The sequence below is a fragment of the Macaca fascicularis genome, chromosome 14 (assembly GCF_037993035.2).
Source record: "Macaca fascicularis isolate 582-1 chromosome 14, T2T-MFA8v1.1".
Classification (NCBI taxonomy): Eukaryota; Metazoa; Chordata; class Mammalia; order Primates; family Cercopithecidae; genus Macaca; species Macaca fascicularis.
Genome location: NC_088388.1, coordinates 117509397 through 117532442, shown reverse-complemented (window position 1 = coordinate 117532442; position 23046 = coordinate 117509397). Strand labels below are relative to the sequence as shown.

The 23046-nt window shown below is 51.6% G+C and overlaps 1 protein-coding gene across 50 annotated transcripts in view; it reads right to left on the bottom strand.

Moving 5' to 3' along the window:
* PHLDB1 (pleckstrin homology like domain family B member 1) overlaps nt 1–23046 on the bottom strand; it is a 52435-nt gene that overhangs the window by 1677 nt on the left and 27712 nt on the right. For 9 of the 50 annotated variants that reach the window (XM_065529073.2, XM_074015377.1, XM_065529072.2 and 6 more), the window contains 13 exons: nt 22739–22894; nt 18659–18769; nt 18407–18496; nt 15295–15435; nt 13761–13901; nt 13514–13616; nt 12036–12330; nt 11861–11951; nt 9547–9693; nt 7464–7580; nt 7110–7212; nt 674–759; nt 472–504 (listed from right to left, as the gene is read on the bottom strand). In XM_065529073.2, the coding sequence (XP_065385145.1) occupies nt 472–504; nt 674–759; nt 7110–7212; nt 7464–7580; nt 9547–9693; nt 11861–11951; nt 12036–12330; nt 13514–13616; nt 13761–13901; nt 15295–15435; nt 18407–18496; nt 18659–18769; nt 22739–22894 (1614 nt within the window). Of the gene's footprint in view, nt 1–471; nt 505–673; nt 760–7109; nt 7213–7463; nt 7581–9546; nt 9694–11860; nt 11952–12035; nt 12331–13513; nt 13617–13760; nt 13902–15294; nt 15436–15903; nt 16075–17662; nt 17807–18406; nt 18497–18658; nt 18770–22738; nt 22895–23046 lie in introns of all 50 variants that reach the window. The other 41 variants (XM_074015380.1, XM_074015382.1, XM_074015379.1 and 38 more) reach the window with 8 other exon arrangements.

Genomic DNA, 23046 nt, shown 5'->3' with positions numbered 1-23046 from the left:
AGAGTTTCCTCTCAGCAAAACACGGGCAGACAGAAAAAGCTATAAGTAGGGTACTAGGCCCCGGGACCCCAGAGGAGCAGAGACCAGGACTGGGGTGGGCATCAGAGGGTTGGTGGCAGGGAGGCTGACTTGCATTAGGGAAGCAGGCCCCAGCCTCAGATATCTCCTGTGTATCAATTTCTCCCTATCAAATCTAGTCTCTGAGGGTCCCCTCCACCCCTTCCAGCCATCCCTTCTGTATCAGCCCCCCATGGGGAGGTATCCTGCTGTCATTTCCAGGAGAGGAGGGAGGCAGCAAGGAGAGGGAGGCACCCAAGCCCAGAGGAGCTTCTTGCTCTTTGCAACCTGCTTTCTGCTCCTCTCTTGGGCCTGGGGGAAGTGAGGGGGGATGAAGGGGAGAGTCAAGGGTCAGGGATGAGTGAGGTACAGGAGGTGTTAATGTGCTGGTTACAGCTAAGTGGGGAGGGGTACCTCAGTCACCATAGTGAAGCGGAAAAACCTCTTCTGGGAAGGGGAGAGGGAGAAAGGAAGAGAAAGTTGACAAAGAGAACAAGGACTGGGTTGGAGCCTCTGTAGAGAGCAGGCTGGAGGCCTTTGCTCCCAGAGCCCCACCAGGCCACCCCTTCCCCATGGCTGTCCCTCTGGCCCCCCTCTGGTGCCCTCCACCCCTGACCTTGGCTGCACTGCGCAGGTGGTCGTAGTACACTTCCTCAATGGCCTGGAAATAGATGACTCCCTTCAGCTTCGTCTCATGCTTGTCTGCAAAGCAAGTAAGGGTGGGCTATGGAGCCAGTCACACTTCAGGTCTAGCTCCATTTATGTGGAGTTCCACGGCCTGAGCTTCCAAATCTGGGAAATGGGGTGAAGATCCCAGTCTCCCAAGACCCCCAAACAGAACCCAATACAGAATCCTAAAGATATGGATAATGCTCAGCCTCATTCATAATCACAGAGAAATACAAATCAGAGCTTCACTGAGAGACCACTTCTCGCCTAACCCAATGATGAAAACATACAATAAATATACAGCACGCTTTTGGCAAGTCTATGGTGAAGGAGGTAGTCTAACGACAGGTGGGAGTATAAATTGGTAAAACCCTTATGAACGATTTGGCCATGTCTATCAAAATGAGAAAGGCATTTATCTTTTGATCCAATGCTTACATTTAGGAGAATTTCTCTTTCACATATACAAAGTAACATATACAAGATTATTAAGTATAGTATTGCCTATAGTCACAGAAGATTGGAAACAAGCAAAATATCAATCAAGTGGAGACTGGTTAATAAGTTAGTGTGTGCCACATCACGGAAGACTAAATATAGCTGTTAAGTAAAATGATATAGGCCAGGTATGGTGGCTAACGCCTGTAATCTTAGCATTTTGGAAGGCTGAGGAGGGTGGATCACCTGAGGTCAGGAGTTCGAGACCAGCCTGGCCAACATGGTGAAACCCCCGTCTCTACTCAAAATGCAAAAATAAGCCAAGTGTGGTGGTGCATGCCTATAATCCCAGCTATTCGGGAGGCTGAGGCAGGAGAATCACTTGAACCCGGGAGGCGTAGGTTGCAGTGAATCGAGATCACACCACTGCACTCCAGCCTGGGCAAAAAGAGCAAAACTCTGTCTCAAAAAAAAAAGAAAGAAAGAAAGAAAGAAAGAAATATCTGATACAGATACAGACTCAGAAATAAGCCTATAGTATATACCCAGATATAATATCTAGATATAGATAAATTTGATATAGAATGATCTCTAAGACACATTAGGAGGTGAAAAAGGAATGTACTGTATGCCACCTTTTGTGCAAGAAAAAGTATTTGTTTATATTCTCCTACAGAAACTCTACAAGGGGCCGGGTGCGGTGGCTCAAGCCTATAATCCCAGCACTTTGGGAGGCCGAGGTGGGCGGATCACGAGGTCAGGAGATCGAGACACTGGCTAACACGGTGAAACCCAGTCTCTACTAAAAATACAAGACAATTAGCTGGGCGAGGTGGCGGGCGCCTGTAGTCCCAGCTACTCAGGAGGCTGAGGCAGGAGAATGGCATCAACCCGGGGGGGCGGAGCTTGCAGTGAGCCAAGATCGCACCACTGCACTCCAGCCTAGGGCACAGAGCAAGACTCTGTCTCAAAAAAAAAAAAAAAAAAAAAAAAAAAAAAAAAAAAAAAAAAAGAACCTCTACAAGGATACACAAGAGATTAATGAAAGTAGTTACCTGTACTGGGTAGGGCATAATTCTCAATTTAAACCTTTTTATATATTTTTTATTTTTGAACTATATGAATACTTTTACCTTTTTTTTTTTTTTTTTTTTTTTTTGAGACGGAGTCTCGCTCTGTCACCCAGGCTGGAGCGCAGTGGCCGGATCTCAGCTCACTGCAAGCTCCGCCTCCCGAGTTGACGCCATTCTCCTGCCTCAGCCTCCCGAGTAGCTGGGACTACAGGCGCCCGCCTCCTCGCCCGGCTAGTTTTTTGTATTTTTTAGTAGAGACGGGGTTTCACTGTGTAGGCCAGGATGGTCTCGATCTCCTGAGCTCGTGATCCGCCCGTCTCGGCCTCCCAAATGCTGGGATTACAGGCTTGAGCCACCGCACCCGGCCTTTTTTTTTTTTTTTTTTTTTTTGAGACGGAGTTTCACTCTGTTGCCCAGACTGGAGTGCAGTGGCACGATCTCGGCTCACCGTAACCTCCGCCTTCCAGGTTCAAGCAGTTCTCTGACTCAGCCTCCTGAGTACCTGGGATTACAGGCGCCCGCCACCATGCCTGGCTAATTTTTTTGTATTTTTAGTAGAGACGGGGTTTCACCATCTTGGCCAGGCTGGTCTTGAACTCCTGACCTCGTGATCCACCCGCCTCCCAAAGTGCTGGGATTACAGGCGTGAGCCACCGCGCCCGGCTACCTATTTTTTTTAAAAAAAGAAAGGAAGTAGCCGGGCGCAGTGGCTCAGGCCTGTAATCCCAGCACTTTGGGAGGCCGAGGCAGGTGGATCACCTGAGGTCAGGAGTTTGAGACAAGCCTGACCAACATGGAGAAACCCCATCTCTACTAAAAATACAAAATTAGCCAGGCATGGTGGCGCATGCCTGTAATCCCAGCTACTCGGAAGGCTGAGGCAGGAGAATCACTTGAACCTGGGAGGCGGAGGTTGTGGTGAGCCGAGATCGCGCCACTGCACTACAGCCTGGGCAACAAGAACAAAACTCCGTCTCAAAATAATAAAATAATAAATAAATAAATAAATAAATTAAATAAAATAAAAAGAAAGGAAGCACACTCCCCTGATGTGTACAGAGCATTTAGCATATACATATAGCATATAGCCTCTGGAATTCAGAGGTGGCAGGAAAGGGGCCAACTACCTGAGCAGAGGTGACCATTCAGTGAGAAGGGGCAGGATTCCTGTCAAGGGAAAGCACAGGGCCTGGGCCACCTTGTCTGTGGCACTGCTCAGATGCTACAGCTGATATCCTTAACAGTGAGCCTGAGTCCTACAGGAGAGGTCACGCCAATCACTAAACTCAATGGTGCCGGCTGGAAGTAAGCTCCTCCCCGAGTCCTCCTCCTCTCCCCAACCTCCGTGGCTTGGTAAAGGCAACTTACAGACTGGTGCCAACATGTCCCTCCAGCCTTGTATCACAACCTTCCCCTGCATGAGTCCCAAGTCCTATCTGAGCTTCTCACTGTTCCCTTAGTAATACACTTTGTATGCTGGAACTGTCTCCTCCAGCCCATTTCCTTGGCAAACTCCTAAACAATCTTCAAGACCCATCGCAAAATGTCACCATGACAGTGCACAGTTGTGCTCTCCTGTGTTCCCACAGCACAGATGCCCCTCTGTATAGAACTGATGCTGCATCGGAATCCTCCTTTATCCATTCATGGTCTACCTCCCCCAACACAAACAACTATGTGCCTGGCACACAGTAGGTACTCAATGCTGAATGAATGAATCCTAGACACCGGGATTCAGAGAGAAGTCAGAGACCCTTCTCTTAGGAAACTACAATCTCACAGGGAGGAAAATACAGACACTCAGCTATGTAAATAGCTAGTAAAGGCATGGCTAGGAACTCCATGAGACCACCTACGCATCACAGGTTTTCATGAGTATTAAATGAAAGAACACATTTAAGGTATTCAGCACAGTGTGTGGCACATAACATGACACTGTTATTGTATCATTACACTCCTGGATTGATGTCACATGGAAAAACAGATGCTGGATATTGCAGGGGTTCAGAGGAGGATGGGAATCACTCCTAGTAAGGTGGGGTCAGGAAAGGCTTCCTAGAGATAATATGTAATCTGGACTCCATGCAATGAGGGGGTTTCTATCGAGTTGGCAGGAAGAGGGTCCAAGCGGAACAGGCACGGCACCCAGGGCCCTTATCCAGGCCCATTTCTGACATTTCCTCCTTGGAAAAGGACCAGCCCTGCCTGGCTCTGGGCCTGCTCAGCCCTCCAGCCCCTGTTCTCTTTCATCCCTTCCTTCACAGGAAATAGTAACACACTCCTGCCTCCGCTTCCTTACCACCCACCTATCCTCAATCTTGTGCAATCTGGCTCCTGGCCGCATGCACAGCAGAAAGCCTTCTCTTGACAAGCTCCCATCCCTGAGTCTAACAGCCTTTGGGCCACATCTTTCTTGGCCTTTCTGCAGCATCCATCATCGCTGGTGACACCTCCTGCTTGTGAATGTCTGCTCCTTTGGCTGGCTTCCTTCCCTGTTTCTGCTCCCATTTCTATTCCTGCCATCTGAACTTGGTCTCCTTTTGTTTCACAGACGCTAAGGCCACATATGCCAAGCACCAGCCCAGCACCTGGCATGTGGTTAGTGCTGGCTTCCTGTCTCCTGCCCCTTCTCCCTCTGCTGGTCTCTCCTCTTTCTCCTTCCCCACACAGGTAGGCCTGCCCCAGGGTTCGGCCCTCTCCCTCCCCTCTTCTCTGCTCTGAAGTCTGACTGCCCAGGTTCAGACTTATCTGTGTCTCTTAGGAGCTGTGGGACCTTGGGCAATTTACTTAACCTCTCTGAGCATCATTTTCCTCATCTGTAAAATGGCATAAAAATAGTGTTTCCCTATAGGATTATTTCAAAGATTAATGAGATGATGCATTCAGAGTGCTTAGCATAGCACCTGGCTCATTCAAGTGCTTGATAAAGGTTATCTGCTATTACTATTATTCCACCTGATTCAACTATTACTCCACCTCTAATCCTGACCATCCTCCTAAACCTAGATGTCCCAGAGGCACCTCAATCTCAACATGCCTCAAATGGAACTCTTTTCCCCAGGCCTGTTTCTTCCTCTCCAAAGTCCCTAGTCCCTCTACCTTCCTGGCGCAGAGAGAAACATGGGACACCTGTGCTTCTGTCTCTCCTGCCTCCTCAAAACACCCAGGACCCAGGCTGGTCAGGGAAGGCTTCTTAGAGGAGCCAGCAGGTGATCAGGGACCAGGTTAGGGGGGAAATGGGCACTCCAGACCTGAGTATCTCTGGCACCAAACTCTGCAGCCCTTTCCCCTCTTCTGAGCTCCTAGCAGGATTGCTCTTCCCAGCTCTGTGGCTGGGTGAGGCTGTGTGACTGGCAGACAGCCCCACCTATGAATTGTGGACAAAAATGATGTGTGTCACTTCCCAGCTGAGACATTTAATACCAAGGCCAGGCTCACTTAAGCCTCTCTTTCCCTCTGCCACTGTGGCCAGAAATGTTCCCAAAAGGCATGCTGAAGTAAAGACAACACTGATGCAGGGCAGAGCCCCCACCAACTCACGATGTGCAGTCCACATGTATCGGGCATAAGGAAACCTAGTACTTGTAAGCCACTAGGATTTTCCTTTTTAATATTTCTTTTTTTTTTTTTTTTTTGAGATGGCGTCTTGCTCTATCGCCAGGCTAGAGTGCAGTGGCATGATCTCAGCTCACTGCAACCTCTACCTCCCGGGTTTAAGTGATTCTCCTGCCTCAGCCTCCTGAGTAGCTGGGACTACAGGCATGTGCCACCATGCTCAGCTAATTTTTGTATTTTTAGTAGAGACGGGGTTTCACCATGTTGGCCAGGATGGTCTCGATCTCTTGAGCATGTGATCTGCCCACTTCGGCCTCTCAAAAGTGCTGGGATTACAGGCATAAGCCACCATGCCCGGCCTTTTAATTAATTTTTTTGAGACAGAGTCTCACTCTGTTGTCCAGGCTGGAGTGCAGTGGTGCAATCTCGGCTTACTGCAACCTCTGTCTCTTGGGTTCAAGCAATTCTCGTGCTCAGCCTCCTGAGTAGCTGGGACTACAGGCGCATGCCACCATGCCCAGCTAATTTTTGTACTTTTAGTAGAGACAAGGTTTCACCATGTTGCCCAGGCTGGTCTCAATATCCTAGCTTCAAGCTCTTTGCCCGCCTTGGTCTCCCAAAATGCTGGGATCACAGGTGTGAGCCACTGCACCTGTACAGCCACTGGGATTTTATGACTTCTTGTTACTGCGGCATACCTTACCTTCTCATGACTAGGGTATAACACAGCATCCCACGCTCCAAGTGGGAAAAGTACAAAGGGAGTTCCAGGGATGGGAAACTAGGCTAGAGGCTCGAACGGAGAGAGGTGACGGAGCAAGAGGGTCTAGTCGGCCTGTTCCTGGGCTATCTTGAGCACTCCTTGGCACTGTTCAACTGCTTGTCTTGGAGTCTTTGATGGAATCTGTCCAAGGGGGAGTTCCCAGCCCAACTCCGACCATAAGACCCCATGCTCCTGCAGAGCCTGGATGTCTCCTATCAGCATACCCATTGTGCATTGTTATAATTCTTGTCTGCTTCCCTGACTATAAGCTTCATGAGAGAGCTGTGGCCATCTTACTTATCACCAGAGCCTAGAACAGTGCCTGGAACTTATTAGATGCTTAGTAACATTGCTGAATGAAGGAATGAATGAATGAACACTAAATGGAGGTGAACCAGGTACATTGTGTACATTTCAGGGAAGGAGGGCAAGGCCCAGTCCAAGCCTCTGGTCCCCTACTTGGAAGCTTGGCCTCCTTCTAGAAGGCCAGCCATCCTGGGTAACAGAGCCCAGGGGTCCTGGCTGGCCCCCGGGACGGCCTTGTTGGAACTCACCCACATAATAGGAAAGGGTGCGCTTGAGCCGGTCGAAGACAAACCAGCGCTTCTTCCATGATTTAATCTTGCCGCCCATCTTGACTAAGTAGCCACGGCAGACCTGGTGGGAAGCAGGAGTAAGGAAGGACCCAAATGTGCAGCCCTTAAGCCTTAAGTGTGTGCCATCGCCTGTGCCTGTATTCATGGGGGACTGTCCCCAACATCTCTTCAGGCCAGCACACCAGGTCCTGGGACAGAGATCTGGTTAGATAAGGGTAGAGACTGACGCCACTATTCCAACGACCCAGGAGGTGCCTCTCACCATGGGGTCCTCCCTCTCCCCAGCACCCCAGGGCCACACACGCCTTGTACCTTGCTGCTGAGCACCACGTGCAGGCAGGTATCAACACCATGGCCTGATGACTCAATATGTGTCTTCAGGTCAAAGTCCTCCTTCCGGATTGGCAGGTAGCGGGTCAGGGGTCGTGCCTGGGAGCAAGAGGGAGGGTCAGGAGAGTCTCCTCTCTTCCCTCATTATTTCCCTGTCCAGGCCCCTTGGCTTCACTTCTAAACCCCAACAGCCTGACATCACCCATCCCCAGCCCATGGTGGTCACTCTGGCTCCATAGGGCTTATGGCAAAAGTGGGGACCTACCATGCCTACGTTGACTCTATCTAGGGCCAGGCAAACTGCGAAGTCACTCTGTGCCTCAGTTTTCCCACCTATGACCAAGACACAGCATCTTTGTCTTGCCCTGTCCCTCCTTTCCCTCCTGAGCCAAACAGAATAAAGCAAGAGGCCAGATAAGAACATGCTCTGGGAAGAAAAGCCCAATAAGAAATCTAGTCTCTGACTTCCCATGGGACCTTGTTTGGGTCACATCCCTTCTCTGGGCCTCAGTTTCCTTCCATGTAAAACACGGGCTTTGAACTAGGTAATTACTAAGGTTTACTCTACCTCTGATACTAACTAGAATTTTCAGTCAGCTGGAATATTTTTCTACTCTTCCTTTCCTAGAAGAACATTAAAATGGCCAGGAAACATCACACATTATTTAAAGAAAAAACAAAACACACAACCCCATAGATAGCTGATTCTACCCATCTCCCACACCAGACACCAGTGGCCACTGCTGCAATGCCTGAGCCCCAGGACGGGCTAGAAGACAGACTCCCAGAGCAGTCACTGACTGAAGCAGGAAAGGGAAACCAGGCATTTTACAAATATTCCAACCACAGGGGTAAAATTCACAGAGCTTCATTTTTTTTTGTTGTTGTTTGTTTTTTTTTCCTGAGACAGAATTTCACTCCGTCATCCAGGCTGGAGTGCAGTGGCACGATCTCAGCTCACTGCAACCTTCATCTCCTGGATTCAAGCAATTCTCATGCCTCAGCCATCAGAGTAAGCTGGGATTACAGGTGTGTGATACCATGTCCAGCTAATTTTTGTATTTTTTGTAGTGATGGGGTTTCGCCATGTTGGCCAGGCTGGTCTCTGAACTCCTGGCCTCAAGTGATCTGTGTACCTTGGCCTCCCAAAGTGCTGGGATTACAGGTGTGAGCCACTGTGCCCAGCCCCTTCTCATTATTTCCCAAACCCAATCCAGTTGACCTATCCCTTAGAATTTATTTTGTTGCATTGTAGGAAATGAGGGAGCTGTGATCACTGCTTGGGAAAGATTCCACAGGACTCCCAACCTGGGGAAGCCTACAGAGACCTAATCAGAAGGGACAGCCTATCTAAGTCCTACAGATTCTCATGGGGGGTTGTAGGAGTCAGGATTTGGGACCAGAGACATGGGCAGATTTCCCAGCCCAAACCAATTTCTCCTTCTGCTTTCAATTGTTCTGCTCAAGTCTCCTGTTTAAGGAGAAAGGGTAGGGCTGGCTTTTGGGCAAGGAGGGATTTCTGTCCCGAAGAGAAACTAGTACAGTTCTGTCTTGGAGACGTAAAACAAAAGTCAGAGTGAGGTCATCCACTGATGATGGGGACTGGAGATGAAAGGTCCTGTAGGGTGTGGGGCAGCACACCCTGAAGTTCCACATGCAGGAAGGGCAGCAGGGGAAGCAGAAGGGAAGGTGCAATGCAAGCTCATGAAGCAGATCTGAAGCCCTGGAGAGGCCAAGGGGAGCCACTCTGATTCTTGACTACCAGCTCCCATCTCTGGGACACCTATCCAGACCCTCTTCTCTGATCCTGGATGTCTGCAAGGTGGCCTGTCACATCCTTACAACCCACTACCCCAGCACACACACACACATTTGAACAGTCCTGGTAGGTCTATGTTTAGGGGTCAATGAGTCCCAGGTAGAATTCTGCTTGTGTTAAGCCAACAGCAATCTTTTCTGGAGTAGAACAGGTCTTACAGCCCAACACAGAAACCCTGGGGTCTCCCCACTTCTCTACAGCCCTCACTGTCAAGCCAACCACCACTGTGCTCCACCGCCCATTCACCTGGGAAAATTGTTTCTCCCGCATCTTGACCTCCTTCTCCACCAGCTGCTGCCTCCGGGCACTCTCACTCTGTAGCCTCCGTTCTACCTGCTCACGCCTCCGCCGCTCCTCCTCCAGGGCCTGCCGCCGCAGCTCCATCTCCCGCTCCTGCCCCCAAAGCCAAGGGGTCAGCACCTATGGCCATCCTCTTTCCCCCACTGGCCCTCGTCACACCTGGGCAGGGCTGCAGGAGGCATCCACCTCAGGGTAGTCTGGCATGAGGAGGCATCATCTTCAAAGCCCACCCTCTCCAAGAGCCCTGGCTGGTTAAAGAGAAATGCTTTAAGCATGACTGTCCTGACTTCAAACCCTGGCCCTGCTACCACTATGGGCTCTGTGATCCTGATAAAATCATTTAAACTTTGTTTGTTTTTTTTGTTGTTGGAGACTGAGTCTCACTCTGTTGCCCAGGCTGGAGTGCAATGGCATGATCTCGGCTCACTGCAACCTCCGCCTCCCAGGTTCAAGTGATTCTCCTGCCTCAGCCTCCCAAGTAGCTGGGATTACAGGCACCTGCCACCACGCCTGGCTAACTTTTTTGTATTTTTAGTAGACAGAGTTTCACCAGGTTGGCCAGGCTAGTCTCGAACTCCTGACCTCAGGTGATCCGCCTGCCTTGGCCTCCCAAAGTGCTGGAATTACAGGTGTGAGCCACCGCACCCAGACATTTAAACTTTTTAAGCCTCAATTGCCTCATTTGTGAAATGAAGTTAAGACTACTCATTCAGCCGGGCGCGGTGGCTCACGCCTGTAATCCCAGCACTTTGGGAGGCCGAGGTGGGAGGATCACGAGGTTAGGAGATTGAGACCATTCTGGCTAACACGGTGAAACGCCGTCTCTACTAAAAATGCAAAAAATTAGCCGGGCGTGGCGGCGGGCGCCTGTAGTCCCAGCTACTTGGGAGGCTGAGGCAGGAGAATGGCGTGAACCCGGGAGGCGGAGCTTGCAGTGAGCCGAGATCGCACCACTGCACTCCAGCCTGGGCACTGAGCGAGACTCTGTCTCAAAAAAAAAAAAAAGAAAAAAAAAGAAAAAAGAATACCCATTCCTGGAATTATAGTGAAAATGAAATTAGATCATGTATATAAATGCTCATTACTGATTCCAGTAGGAAAGCACTCGAAAAATAAATGGGGCTCTGACAATTGTATCTGAATTCTCGGAACATGGGTTATCTAGATAACTTTTTTTGACAGCTAATATATAGTCCTTTCCCAATCACTAACTGAAGGCCTTTTGAAACTCCAAATTAGAAACATCTGCTATCGAACTTCAAACTTTATGGGCACAAAGTGACTACAGACTAAGGTCAGAACTGAACTTATAAAAGCCACTATAAAAGGATTTTAGAAGTCATTAAAACAAATAATTAAATACAGAGCATGTCAGTGATGCTTTATATGTCTTAATTACTAATAAAGACCTCCTATACCATTAACTCCCATTTACTATTTCTTCCCAGCTCAAAACTCGCAGAATCTCCTTTCCCCACATTTGCCAGGAGATGCTTACACATTTGCCATACTTAGACATAAATAAGATAGGAGGCATTCTTTTCTGGCTGGTCCTCCATTCAAACTGTCCGTATCTGTTTTTTATTAAATCCCTTAAACTGCTGACCTTACTCTCTGTGTCCCACTCTCATCTCAAACATGCACAGTGCCTCGAATGGTGGACACAGAACAGCTTCTGCAGATCCTTTATTTATTCTCCTTCCTAGGCACACATTTCATCAGCCTGCCTATGCCCAGGATAAACCACGGGTCCCTCTTTGCTGAATCCCAGCTCCATGCCCATGTGAAGGAGCTGTCAGCCCTCTCTGCTCCCAAGGCTCCCCAACCAACACCTCTACTCTGACTTGGACATCTGCCTCCTCCTCTGGTCTATACTTCACCCACAGTTCCTGCCTTTCCTAACCAGTCCCAAGAGGAATGGCCTGCCATGCAGGTAGACAGGAATCAAAATTCCTGTAGTTGCCAAAAAGTCTACAGAAGTAAACATGCAAAAACTGGAAGTTTCCATACAAGAAATTATTGGTGGGAGAATGGTTACTGTGCTGCCTTCTCTGTTCCTAAGAGCCATGAAGTTGTAATCTCACCAAGGTTCCCTAAACCTGTTTGAGGAATACAACCTTTTAAAACATTTTCTACCCCAAGGGAATGTGGCAAGGCTAATATGGGTGGAAGGGCTTGAGGTGGAGCACAGGCCCTTGACAGGCAGCAGGTAGCTCTGTGCCCCATCACCTTCTGCCTCCCTGATCCAGGTCAGACTCACCCTCGACTCCATGAGCCGGTTCTTCTCTGCGTGAGCCTCTTTCAGCATCTTCTCCATCTCCTCGATCTTCCCCATGTCCAGACCACTCGCACTGGGGAGAGAAGGGGAAGAGGAGGTGCATCAAGGAGCTGAGGCGGTGGCTGAAGGAGGCTGTGGGCCCAGGCATGGGGGGTACCTGGACATGTTGTCAGGGGAGCAGGCCGAGTTGCCCCCAGTGGAGATGCTGGTCTCCATGCTGTCAGAGCTCTCCAGACTCAGCGTATCGTAGGCGTGCTCACCCTCCTCCCCACGCTCCCGCCCCACAGGCAGGTGGTGTAGGATAGAGTGGTGCATGAGAGTGGGGAAGCCCGAGGGGCCCGCTGGGAAGGGGGCTGCCCCGTGCAGGGCATCCCACTGGCACTGTGCCTCAGCTGCCGCTTTCTGCTTCAGCTCAGCCAGTCGCCGCCGTTGCTCTTCAATCACCTGTTGTCCTGCAGGAGAGACAGATGGGAGTCACAGTGGGCTCCCCACCCAGCTAAGGAGCAGGCCAGTGGCAGCACCACACACAGAAGGAGGGGCAAGCAGGGAGAGGTTAACACAGAGCAGCCCCCTCTCCCCGCAGCTTCCCTAAGGCCCCTGCAGCTCCAGGCCTGGCTGCTCTGCCAATGCTTCAGTCGCCTGCACAACCGGCCACAGATGCAGAGTCTGGCTTCAGTGCTCTTTCGCATCCTGAGTCCACATAGGACACCAAACCTACCCAAATAGTGCCCGGGCAGCATGACAGCCAGCTGGCTCCAGCTCACAACCAAGGCCTAAGTAGGTCTAGGCAGGATGCATGCACCCACCCTGCCTGCTGGAGAAGGGAGAAAGAAGAGATGGCGGAAACCCCATGAGCACCCAGAATGCCAATGCAGACCCCCCTGCGATGCAGAAGCAAAAACAACAAACACGGGAAAGAAGGCAGGGGAGACATGGTAGAGCACAGCTGAGGGCAGAAGAGAGGTCAGCTGGAGGGGTGAGGCCAGCAGACACCCCAACCCAGCTCAGCCTGGGACCCTGCCTGCAGGCAGTGGGGACCTGGGCAGGACACATCATGCTGATGCCAGGGCAGGGGCTGCCTGGCCAAAGCAATGCCCTCTGTGACCAACGTTCTACCTGCTGGGTCGTCGGTTGGGAGGGGCTCGGCGGGAAGCGACTCGACTGGCGTGGGGGACCCCGGGCAGAGGGTACGGTAGAGACACAGAGTGGTAAGAGGAGAGAGAGGCACAGACATGGGCTTTCAAAACAACCAAATTGCACACAAGCAACAAGGACTCCTGGGTCCCCAGAGCCAATATCTCAGGCAACCATTTCTAGAAGTAATCAAATCCATCCCCTGCCTCCAGAGAGGGCAATGTCTAACCCGACTCAGGTCAACAAGCAGTTCCCTTATTGGCTAGGCTCTCTAGGAAAGATGTCACAGTCCCCTAGGCCCTTAGTCTCCAGCCCTGAAAGCTTTAGATAAATATCCAGGAAGCTCTTCTTTAGGTACCCACTCCTCTAAATCCTTTCTGCTCTGGCCTAGATCCCAATGAAAGGAAAAACATCCTGTGAAAGGTATGAACATAGAGGAAGCATGGCAACTATCCAGGGTCCCCTCAGAAGAGCAGGTGGGCTGGCGGGGCAGTCACTCACCCTTCTGTTGCAGAGCTAGTTGGCGCTTGGTCTCGATGTCCTGCAGCGTGGCTGCCAGGTTTCGAGGAAGGCTGCCCGTGCCATTCTGGGTGAGTAGAGTGCTCTGCAGAGGAATGGAGAGTTTGGACCTGGGCTCAGAAGGCCCTCACCCCCATTCCCAAGGCTTTTATGGGTGGTCTTGGCCTCTCCCCAGCATGGCAGTCTCCATCCCTTGCCACATGTGCAGCCCCACCCACTGTCCTCAGACCTTTGGGGAGGGGCTACGCCCCAGGGTAGCCAAGCTGAGCTGGGAGGAGGAGGAGGAAGAGCCAGAGGAGGAGGGAAGGGGGCCGCTGCGGGTCCGGGGAAGGGGGCTAGTGGCCTCGCCATCCATCTTGGAGCGGTAAACCTGGAAAGAAAAGATAGTGCCCAGTGACTTCTGGCTCCCCCATTGGCCACCTCCCCCATGTCACCTAGTCTGGCTGTGATCTGATGTATCACTCTGGCACTAGGCCTCAGGCCTTCTGGTTCTGACAACAAGCCTCCTGAGCCAGCCCAATGGCCAGATGCTATTGGCAGCTGCCAATTCTCCTTTCCATGCTGTTCCTCCCTGGGCCAATCCCTAGCCCAACCCTGGGTCTAAGAAAAGACCTGTAAACAGACCCATGCAAGGATTTAATGTCAGTCAGGCAGGGTTGTGCAGGAGACCAACTAGAAACTGGGTTCCCTCTGGTCCTAGCTCAGTCACACACCTCCCTACTCTGGGCCTTGGCTTCCTTCTCTGCAAAAGAAGGGGGTAGGACTAGACTAAATAATGGCCAAGCTCCCCTACAGCACTAGCATGTGGTAAATATGGCCCTTAGCGTCACAAACCCTGACTTGGCATAAGCTCTGCTACTTCTTAGCTGTGTGGCCTTGGAAAGATTACTTATCTTCTCCATGCTCCAGTGTTTCACCTATAAAATGAGTTAACTTCATCTACCTCAAAGGCCTATGGTGATGATTAAGAGAATCAAAACATGTTAAAGTCTCTAACCAGCTGGGTACACAGTAGAAGTCTTATATGATCAAACTCCTCCCCAAGGAAACATGAAATTTTAGCTGAGGTCACAGTCTTACAGATACAGTGCCTTCACTCAACGGATGATCTTAAATGGTCAATGTCAGGCACTGCAGCAGGTCAGTGGAGGAAACCTAAGGAGAAGACTAGCCCAGCTCCCTTTCCCACCCCATGGTCAGTTGCTTGCTGCAGGTTCAGGTAGGCCCACGCCCTCCATGGCAACTCTGAGGAGGCTTGGGCTCTCACTTCAGAGTCTTTGCCCCTTGTTTTCTGCTTCCAAGTGTCACTGCTGGAGAAACCAGGAGAACAAGCAGAGAAACCAGGAGAACAGCAGTTCTCCCAGGACACACTAATTCCAGTTGCCACAGGCCCAAGAGCCTGTCAGGCCACCAGACTGGGTGAGAAGCTCTGGGTGTTGGGAGCTGCCAAGCATAGGCCAGACCCACAGCCTAGCTCAGCACAGGGCACTGAACAGATCCCAACCTGACCACAGCTCCAGAATCCCCTTCCACCAGACACTCAATCAGACAGTTTTAGGCTATGGAGGCTGGCCCTCTGGTTGCCCAAATGCTAGGATAGCTGCCCAAGGAGTGACCTTCTCAGGGCCCAGAGGTGCCCTCATTGCCCTGACTGGGCTGACACCTCCACTCAAGGTGGTACTGTGTGGATGATGGATTGGCAGGAGGAATCAGAGTGGACAGGTGCAAAGGCTGGGGAGGATGGGCAGTGAAGGAGGGGTTACCTGCAGCTGACGGGAAGCTTTGGCGGGCAGAGGCGGGGGAGAAGAGTGAGGGGAGGCTGCAGTGGGGCCAGTCCCCAGCCCGGCCATCAGCTCCTGGTACCACTGCTCTAAGTCTACAGCAGGGAGCAGCAGCTTCTCCATCTGGAGGTGGGAATGGGGAGGGGAAAAGGGGACAGGAGGGGAAGGATGGAGAGGAAAGGCCAGGAAATAAAGGGAAAGGAAAAGGCAGGAGAAGGGAGAAAGAAGAAAGAAGAGGAAGAAGGAGGGGAAAGGTTAAAGGAAGGCCATATCAGGGAAATGGACAGGAAGGTGAAGGAAGAAGGGGAGGAAGGAAGGGAGAAAGGAGAGCATCAAGAAAAAGAAGAGAAAAACAGTGAGACAACAGTTGCCCTGAATGTACTAAGGGCAAAGAGAAACAGTCAGGGTACAACTTCCAGACCACAGACATGTGCTACACCAGCCATGAAACCAGCCACCAGACAGAGCCTGCAGGCACTGGGCACTCCCCTTGGGCTGGCCAAGAGCCAGGAGGCCAGGTGAGCAGGAGCAAAACACACACGGAGCACACCAGTCGTGGGTGGGGGTAGCAAGAACTCACAGACCACCAACCTTGGGTGAAGGCGTGATGGAAGCAAACGAGGAGGAGGGCAGCATGGGAGGAAGGCAGGTGGTGGGAACCAGGTCCCGGGAGGCGGAGGCCCAGGGAGAAAGGCCTGGCACAGGGGCTGGGGGCATGGGCGAGGTGTCCCGCATCACCTTTAGCTGCTCAAGCATCACGTACTTGGGGCAAGGCCAGATGCAGGAGGGAATATAAGAGGTTAATGGAGCTAGAATACATAAGATGGCCCTACCCACAGGGGAAGAGAGGGAAAGGACAGGAAGTACAGAGCCTGCAGCCTAGGAAAACCAGTCCTCTCAACTCGATGCCCTCATCCTAGAGCAGAAAGCCTGCCCCTTCCCAGGCCATAGGAGCTGAAGAAAGCTCCCAAGGCCCCAGGGAAGAAAAGAAACCACTCCCAACCTCCCCTTATACAGGCTGCCCTTCTCCCTCTCTGTCGAACACAGATCCTTCTGTCCCCCCAGCTCCACCCAGGCCCAAGGGGGAATCTAGGCCATCCATAAAGAGGTCCTTGGGCATTGGTGGGCACCCTCAGTGGCTGGTACCTCACTGTCAGGCAGGGACTGGGCGAGCACACTGGGGGGGGTGGCAGAAGCATAGGGGTCCAAGCGGGAACACAGCTGGAAAACTTCTGCCAGGGTCACATATTCCTGGGGTGCCCAGTGGAAGGGGTAGGGGTGGGCAAAGAAAGGGGTTAACAGGGTTCAACAAGGTGCCCAACACCCCAAACTCCATGCCAGGCCACAGGGCCATCACTCTAGGTCAATACAAACTCCAAGGCAGGGGTAGGGTGCCTGCTATGCCCATAGATGGCTGCAAGGAGTGACAGAGACCAGAAAAGGGCAGTAGAACCAACAGTCTGAAGGCTCCTCCTGCCCCTCCACTCTTGGAGCCACCTTGGCATCCAGTCCTGCCCCAAGCAGACCCTGAAGGCCCATACCTGAATTCGCCCTGGGCTGGGGACAGGCAAAGAAGCCCACAGAAGGCCTTTTAAGAGTACACTGAGGATCAGAACCCAGCTCCCAGAGAACCCCCATCCCCAACAACCTGGCAGTCCCCAGTGGAGCACACACATGCAGCATTGGGCACCAGTCACACCATTCCCCAGGGTCCCCTCACACCCCATCAGCCCGGGCAGGAGCTAGAAACAGGTGGGGAAAGGTAGAGACATCACCAGGGCCTGAGCAAGATGGGCTGTGAGAAAGAGGCCTTAGCAAGGAACAGCTAAAAGCCTAGCAGAAAAATGCGCCTACTGCCCAAGGTGAGTCCTTGGAAAGATGCCAACACATTCAACTGTGGGTTGGCAGAACAGGGACTGTCGTATTCATCACCTGTCCTTAGAAACTGAGCTTATCTGGGTGCTGGGAGCATGGTAGACTTCCACAATGCATGCTGAATCAAAGCGCAGGATCATAAGCCTGCCCTACCCAAGGCCCACCCAGGCCTAGCTCTAGAACCAGGTTGTCCTCTGGGGTCATGGAAAAGAAAAATGAGCCAGAGGGTCCAGCATGTTGTGAGAACTGATGAATGGCAAGCAGAATATAGGCAAATTAATATGCAATGGGCTGCCCAGGCACTCTATGGAATGGCGGCATGGCACACTCACACACACTCTCCCAAACTCTGGCCAGCCAAGAAACTATCACCACATGCCCTTCAGCTAAGCCCTGGGAGGAGCTGTAGGCAGGGGCTCAGTGGGCAGGCAGGCAGGCAGTGGGCAAAGCAGAGCACACAGTTAGCTGTGATTACCTCTTGTGCTTTGGGGCAGAGAAGAGTGGAAGCAGGTGGGGTTAAAGAGACAGAGGAGGCCCCAGCCTGAGAAGACCCTGGGAAAAGGCCCAGAGCCTTAGTCCCCAGCCCCATCTCTGAGGACTCGGAGATGAGCAGCTCGGCCTACAGAAAGGGGACACGGTGAGGGGCTGCATCCCTCACACTTGGCCCAGTTCCCCACCCCAGGCCTAAATTGTTTGTGTAGTGAGGCAGGGAGGGAGGGAATGAAGTTGGTAAACCAGATATGTTCTATTTGGAACTCACACACCAGACATACAGACTTGGGAAGAACCACTTAAGGGGCCTCAATATCCTCTTCTGAGACAAACGCCTAACTCAGGACTGAAGCCCAGGAGCCCCAGGATCAGCACTCCTATATCCACATGCTCCCCTTCAAGGTGAGTCCATCCAGCCCAGCCCCTACTAAGCCTCTGAGCTGTCTACCCACCCAACCCAGGCCCCTGAGTCCCCCCACATATATTCAGCCACCAAAAACAGGGAAATCAGTGGGCTCCTGGGAACTCCAAAGGCAACTAAACAGAGGCAGCTGGTGGCCATGGAAGATCAAATCCCAGAGCTTGGGGCCATTCCTCCTCAAATCTCTCCCATTCAGGGAGATGCCCCCATACAACCTCAGCCACTTGGGTGAAAGTGCTGTGTGTTACTCAGAGCCTCCCAGGACACCCCCTGGGCCTGAAGCTGGGGCTAACCCAATCATGATACCTCTTTGAGGGTCGATGTAGTCTTCGGGAAAGGCCTGCCCCCCGTGAGTGAGTGGTATCTCCTTTCCAGCACAGTCAGTTTCTCCTTCTCCTGCAAGCCCAGAATGGCAGAGAGTCAAAGAGGAGTGGGAGCCAGGAGATTGTGTGACAGGAGCCCTGTGCTCCACCCCAGCACGTTTGCACCCCAGCCCTTCTGCACTCCCCTCCCATTTACCCTACTCAAAATCTCCCAGCCCAACCTGAGGGACCCTACCTTTTGCAGCAGCTGTAAGGAGGCATTCTTGTCCCGGGCCAGGCGTTCTGACTCTTGCACGGCCTGAGCCCGGATCTGCCCAGCCTGACTGTCCAGGACGGCCAGGCGCTCCTAAAGGAGATGGGGTGGTTGATCAGGCCCTGGGGAGACAGGGCTGAGCTCAAGGTGAGAACTAGCTGGCTCTCCTGCCCAGAGACTCAAGGCTCAGGTGAAGGGGATCAACCAGCTCTTCTGCTTGGCCTCAACTCACCCTAAGAAAACACAGGCTGCCATGTGGGCTCCTTCCCTCAGGCCTTCCTCCCTCCCTAGACCAACGATCCCTGTGCCATTAGGCACACCACTCAGATCCTCTAACCTCCCTTCCCTTACCCCACAACCAATGGGTCCCAAAGCCTAGAGACACTCCATCTGCCTCATTCTCCCTGTCCCAACCCCACTTGCCACCACTCAAATCCAGGCCCTCTGCTTCCCTGGTCTGGACCTTCTCACCAGCCTCTGCTTCCACTCTCTCAACTTCCTGATTCACTCCACACTGTCACAAATGTCTTCCTAAGATGACTTTGAGGTTTGTTTGCTTATCTGAATTTTCTAATCTTTCTAAAAAGAAAAATTACTTTCTAAAAAGGAATATTACTTGAATATTACTTGAATAATTTTTTAAAAATCCACAAATAAGATCAGATCATGCCTCTCCTCAAAATCTTTCAGTGGCTCCTCATTACACACAGAATAAAGCACAGACTCCTTACCAGGCATTCGGGGCTCCCAAACCCTTTGCAGCTCCCCTCCCTCCTACCGCCTCCATGTCCTCTCAGCTCAGCCACACTGTACACTCAGCTGTGTAGCTGTAAACTCTCAGGCCTTTCTTTTTTTTTTTTTTTTGAGACAGAGTCTTGCTCTGTCGCCCAGGCTGGAGTGCAGTGGCCGGATCTCAGCTCACTGCAAGCTCCGCCTCCCGGGTTCACGCCATTCTCCTGCCTCAGCCTCCCGAGTAGCTGGGACTACAGGCGTCCGCCACATCGCCCGGCTAGTTTTTTTTGTTATTTTTTAGTAGAGACGGGGTTTCACCATGTTAGCCAGGATGGTCTCGATCTCCTGACCTCGTGATCCGCCCGTCTCGGCCTCCCAAAGTGCTGGGATTACAGGCTTGAGCCACCGCGCCCGGCCACTCTCAGGCCTTTCTTATGTCACTTCCTTAGGCCAGAAGAGCTGTCCCAATCTTCTCTACCTATCAAGAGCTTACTTATCATCTAAGATTAGACCAAATGCTACCTCCTCTCCAAAGCCTCCCTTGATTGCCACTCAATTTCTTTGCTCCTTCCTCTGTGCTCACATTCTTCTGTATCACCATCTGCCTCTATTATTGTTATTTGTGAATATATCTGTTACCACTACCACCACCCTGCCCCAAACATAAGATCCACATTGTCTTTTCTGTCTTTATACCCTCAATAGGGCTTTTAGAACAGTACCTGGCTCAACAATCATGTGCTAAAAGGAAATGAAAAGATAATAAGGGGGAAGGACGAGGGATAGGAAAAACGGGCTGGGTTAATCCCAGGAGGGCTTCCTGAAGAAGGCAGCCTTAAACCACCACCCTTAGGAGCAAATCATGGGAAAGGAAGAGTTAAAGAAGGATGATGTCCTAAATCTGGGGTCAGTCCAAAAGAAGACCAAAGTAGGCTGGCCGGGTGTTGTGGCTCACGCCTGTAATCTTAGCACTTTGGGAAGCTGAGGAGGCTGGATCACCTGAGGTTAGGAGTTTGAGACCAGCCTGGCCAACATGGTGAAATCCCATCGCTACCAAAAATACAAAAATTAGCCAGGTGTGGTTGGGGGCACCTGTAATCCTGGCTACTTGAGAGGCTGAGGCAGGAGAATTGCTTGAACCTGGGAGGTGGAGGTTGCAGTAAGCTGAGATACCATTGCACTCTGGCCTGGGTGACAACAGCGAGACTCTGTCTCAAAATCAACAACAACAACAAAGTAGGCTAGGCAGTAATCCTCACTGCAAGAGCCGCCATCTACTAAGAACCCATTAGGAGCCAGGAACTCTGCTAAATGTTTTGCATTTGTTATGTCATTTAATAAGCTCCCTTATGAGGCAGCTGCATTTATATCCATTTTATAGGTGAGAACACCAACATATTTAGAAGCTAAGATCTCTTAGCCAGCTAAGTGGTAGAGCAAGGACTAGAATCATCTATTGAACTCCCAGGCCAGTACTCTGAGCCACTCTGAATCAGAGTGGAAAGGGCAGGGGAGCACAGGGCACCAGGGTAGACAAAGCCTAGGTGGGACACTAGGGTCTGAGAATGAAAGCTGGATAAGGTTCCTAAGGAGGAGCATGGGGAAGAATGTGATACCCCAGGTCCCAGGGGTTTAGCTCCGGTTTCCCAGGAGCCAGCGTGGGTGTGGGAAGAGGAATCCACTACTGCCAAGCCCTCCCAACCTCCCTGGAGCTTATACTCACCAGAATCCCAAAGGGATGAGATTAGCTGATCTATAGCTCCCTACCTCCAGGAAGAAGGAGGAAGAGGCTAGAGAAGTGCCCACCCCTAGCCTCAGTGCAGTACAGTAGAAGGAACATGGGATTTGGGCCAACAGGCCTGGGTTCCAATTCTGACTCTGAAGCTTATATTATGGGAGGCTTTGGGCAAAATGTGTAGCTTCTCTTACTCCTAGTTTCCTTGTCTATAAAATGGGGATAATAGCACTTGTCTTGTGATACCATCCTAAGGACAGCATGAGGTAATCCAAGGAAGGCTCCCAGCAAGGTGCCTGACACACACTCATGTGCTTAGGTGTGTCAATTTTCTTCCTTCCATTCATCAGTCAGTGCATTTGTAAGACAGCAGCTCAGGGAGAGAAGCATGGGATCTGGACTCAAGGAAAGTCCAGCAGCTCCCCACTTACCACCAACCCCAGGCTAGCCAGCAAATCTTCTAAGTCGCCAATTTTAGACACCCCTCCCCAATCTCACCATGCTCACTTCCTCCATACTAACTCCAGTCAGGCATAATGTACATGCATGTGTGCATGTGCCTGGCCACAAGCTTCAGCCATAAGGGTGGAAGCTGCTTGAGCCATCCTCTCCAGTCCCTCTCTCACCTCTTCCCAACCCTTACTAACACATACCTCCTCCCAGCTTTACTCCCCACCCTCACACACAGGCACCTGCGCCACCATCCTGCGGTCTGGCTGAGATCAGGAGCAGACAATCACAGTATCTAGCTAGCGTGTCAGAGCCAACCAGGCCACAATACGCAATAACCCTTGTTTTACAGCTCGGCCAAGGCAGGACGGAGCCATGGCTGGAACCCAAATGAATGCCCTTTCTTTTTTTTTCTTTTTTTTTTTTTTTTGAGACGGAGTCTCGCTCTGTCGTCCGGGCTGGAGTGCAGTGGCTGGATCTCAGCTCACTGCAAGCTCCGCCTCCCGGGTTTACGCCATTCTCCTGCCTCAGCCTCCCGAGTAGCTGGGACTACAGGTGCCCGCCAACTCACCCGGCTAGTTTTTTGTATTTTTTTTTTTTTTTAGTAGAGACGGGGTTTCACCGTGTTAGCCAGGATGGTCTCGATCTCCCGACCTCGTGATCCACCAGTCTCGGCCTCCCAAAGTGCTGGGATTACAGGCTTGAGCCACCGCGCCTGGCCATGAATGCCCTTTCTAGGGCCCCTAGCTGGCTCTAATATCCAGATCTCAAATCTTTCTGTGTGTCCCAGCACTTCCACCAGACAAGAGCTCTGCATGCACGGGGCAAACCTCCTCCTCCTCCATCTTTCACCTTCCTGACAGGCCAGTGCCAAGCTCTGAATGGGAGCAGAATCCACTTTCCACTGGAAGACCGAGGGGAGTCAGAGCTTAATAATAATAGCTATTCTTCACCGAGTGCTTACTACAATCACATCTTATTCTGTCTTTACATCTTAATTCTCATAACAACCTGTTATAATTCTCATTTTATAGACAAGGAAACCCAGGCACAACAGGCGAAGTTAACTTTTGTTAAGTCATTGGTATTCAAACCCAGGTCACAGGCCTCCAACAGCACGCAGCAGGGAACGGGGTGGGGCACACCTTCCTCTTGGTGATGCTGCGGAGCAGCTCAGCCTTGCTCCGGAGCAGCCCCTGACCGGCCAGCTCACGCTCCTCCTCCACGCGGCTCTCCCGCTCCAACTGCTGGAACTCCAAGTCCTCAAAGACCTTTGTCTCAGTCTCCAGGGCCTCTGCCTCCTTCAACGACAGTGACAAAGGGGGTTGGGTGGTGCTTGCAATGCCACTCTGCACCTGGAAGGCCAGGCCACAGGGACATGCGTTGTATGGGGCTGGACCCGGGGAAATTGGGTAGGAAACCTGCCTTCACCCAGCTCCCGCTGTACTTGGCC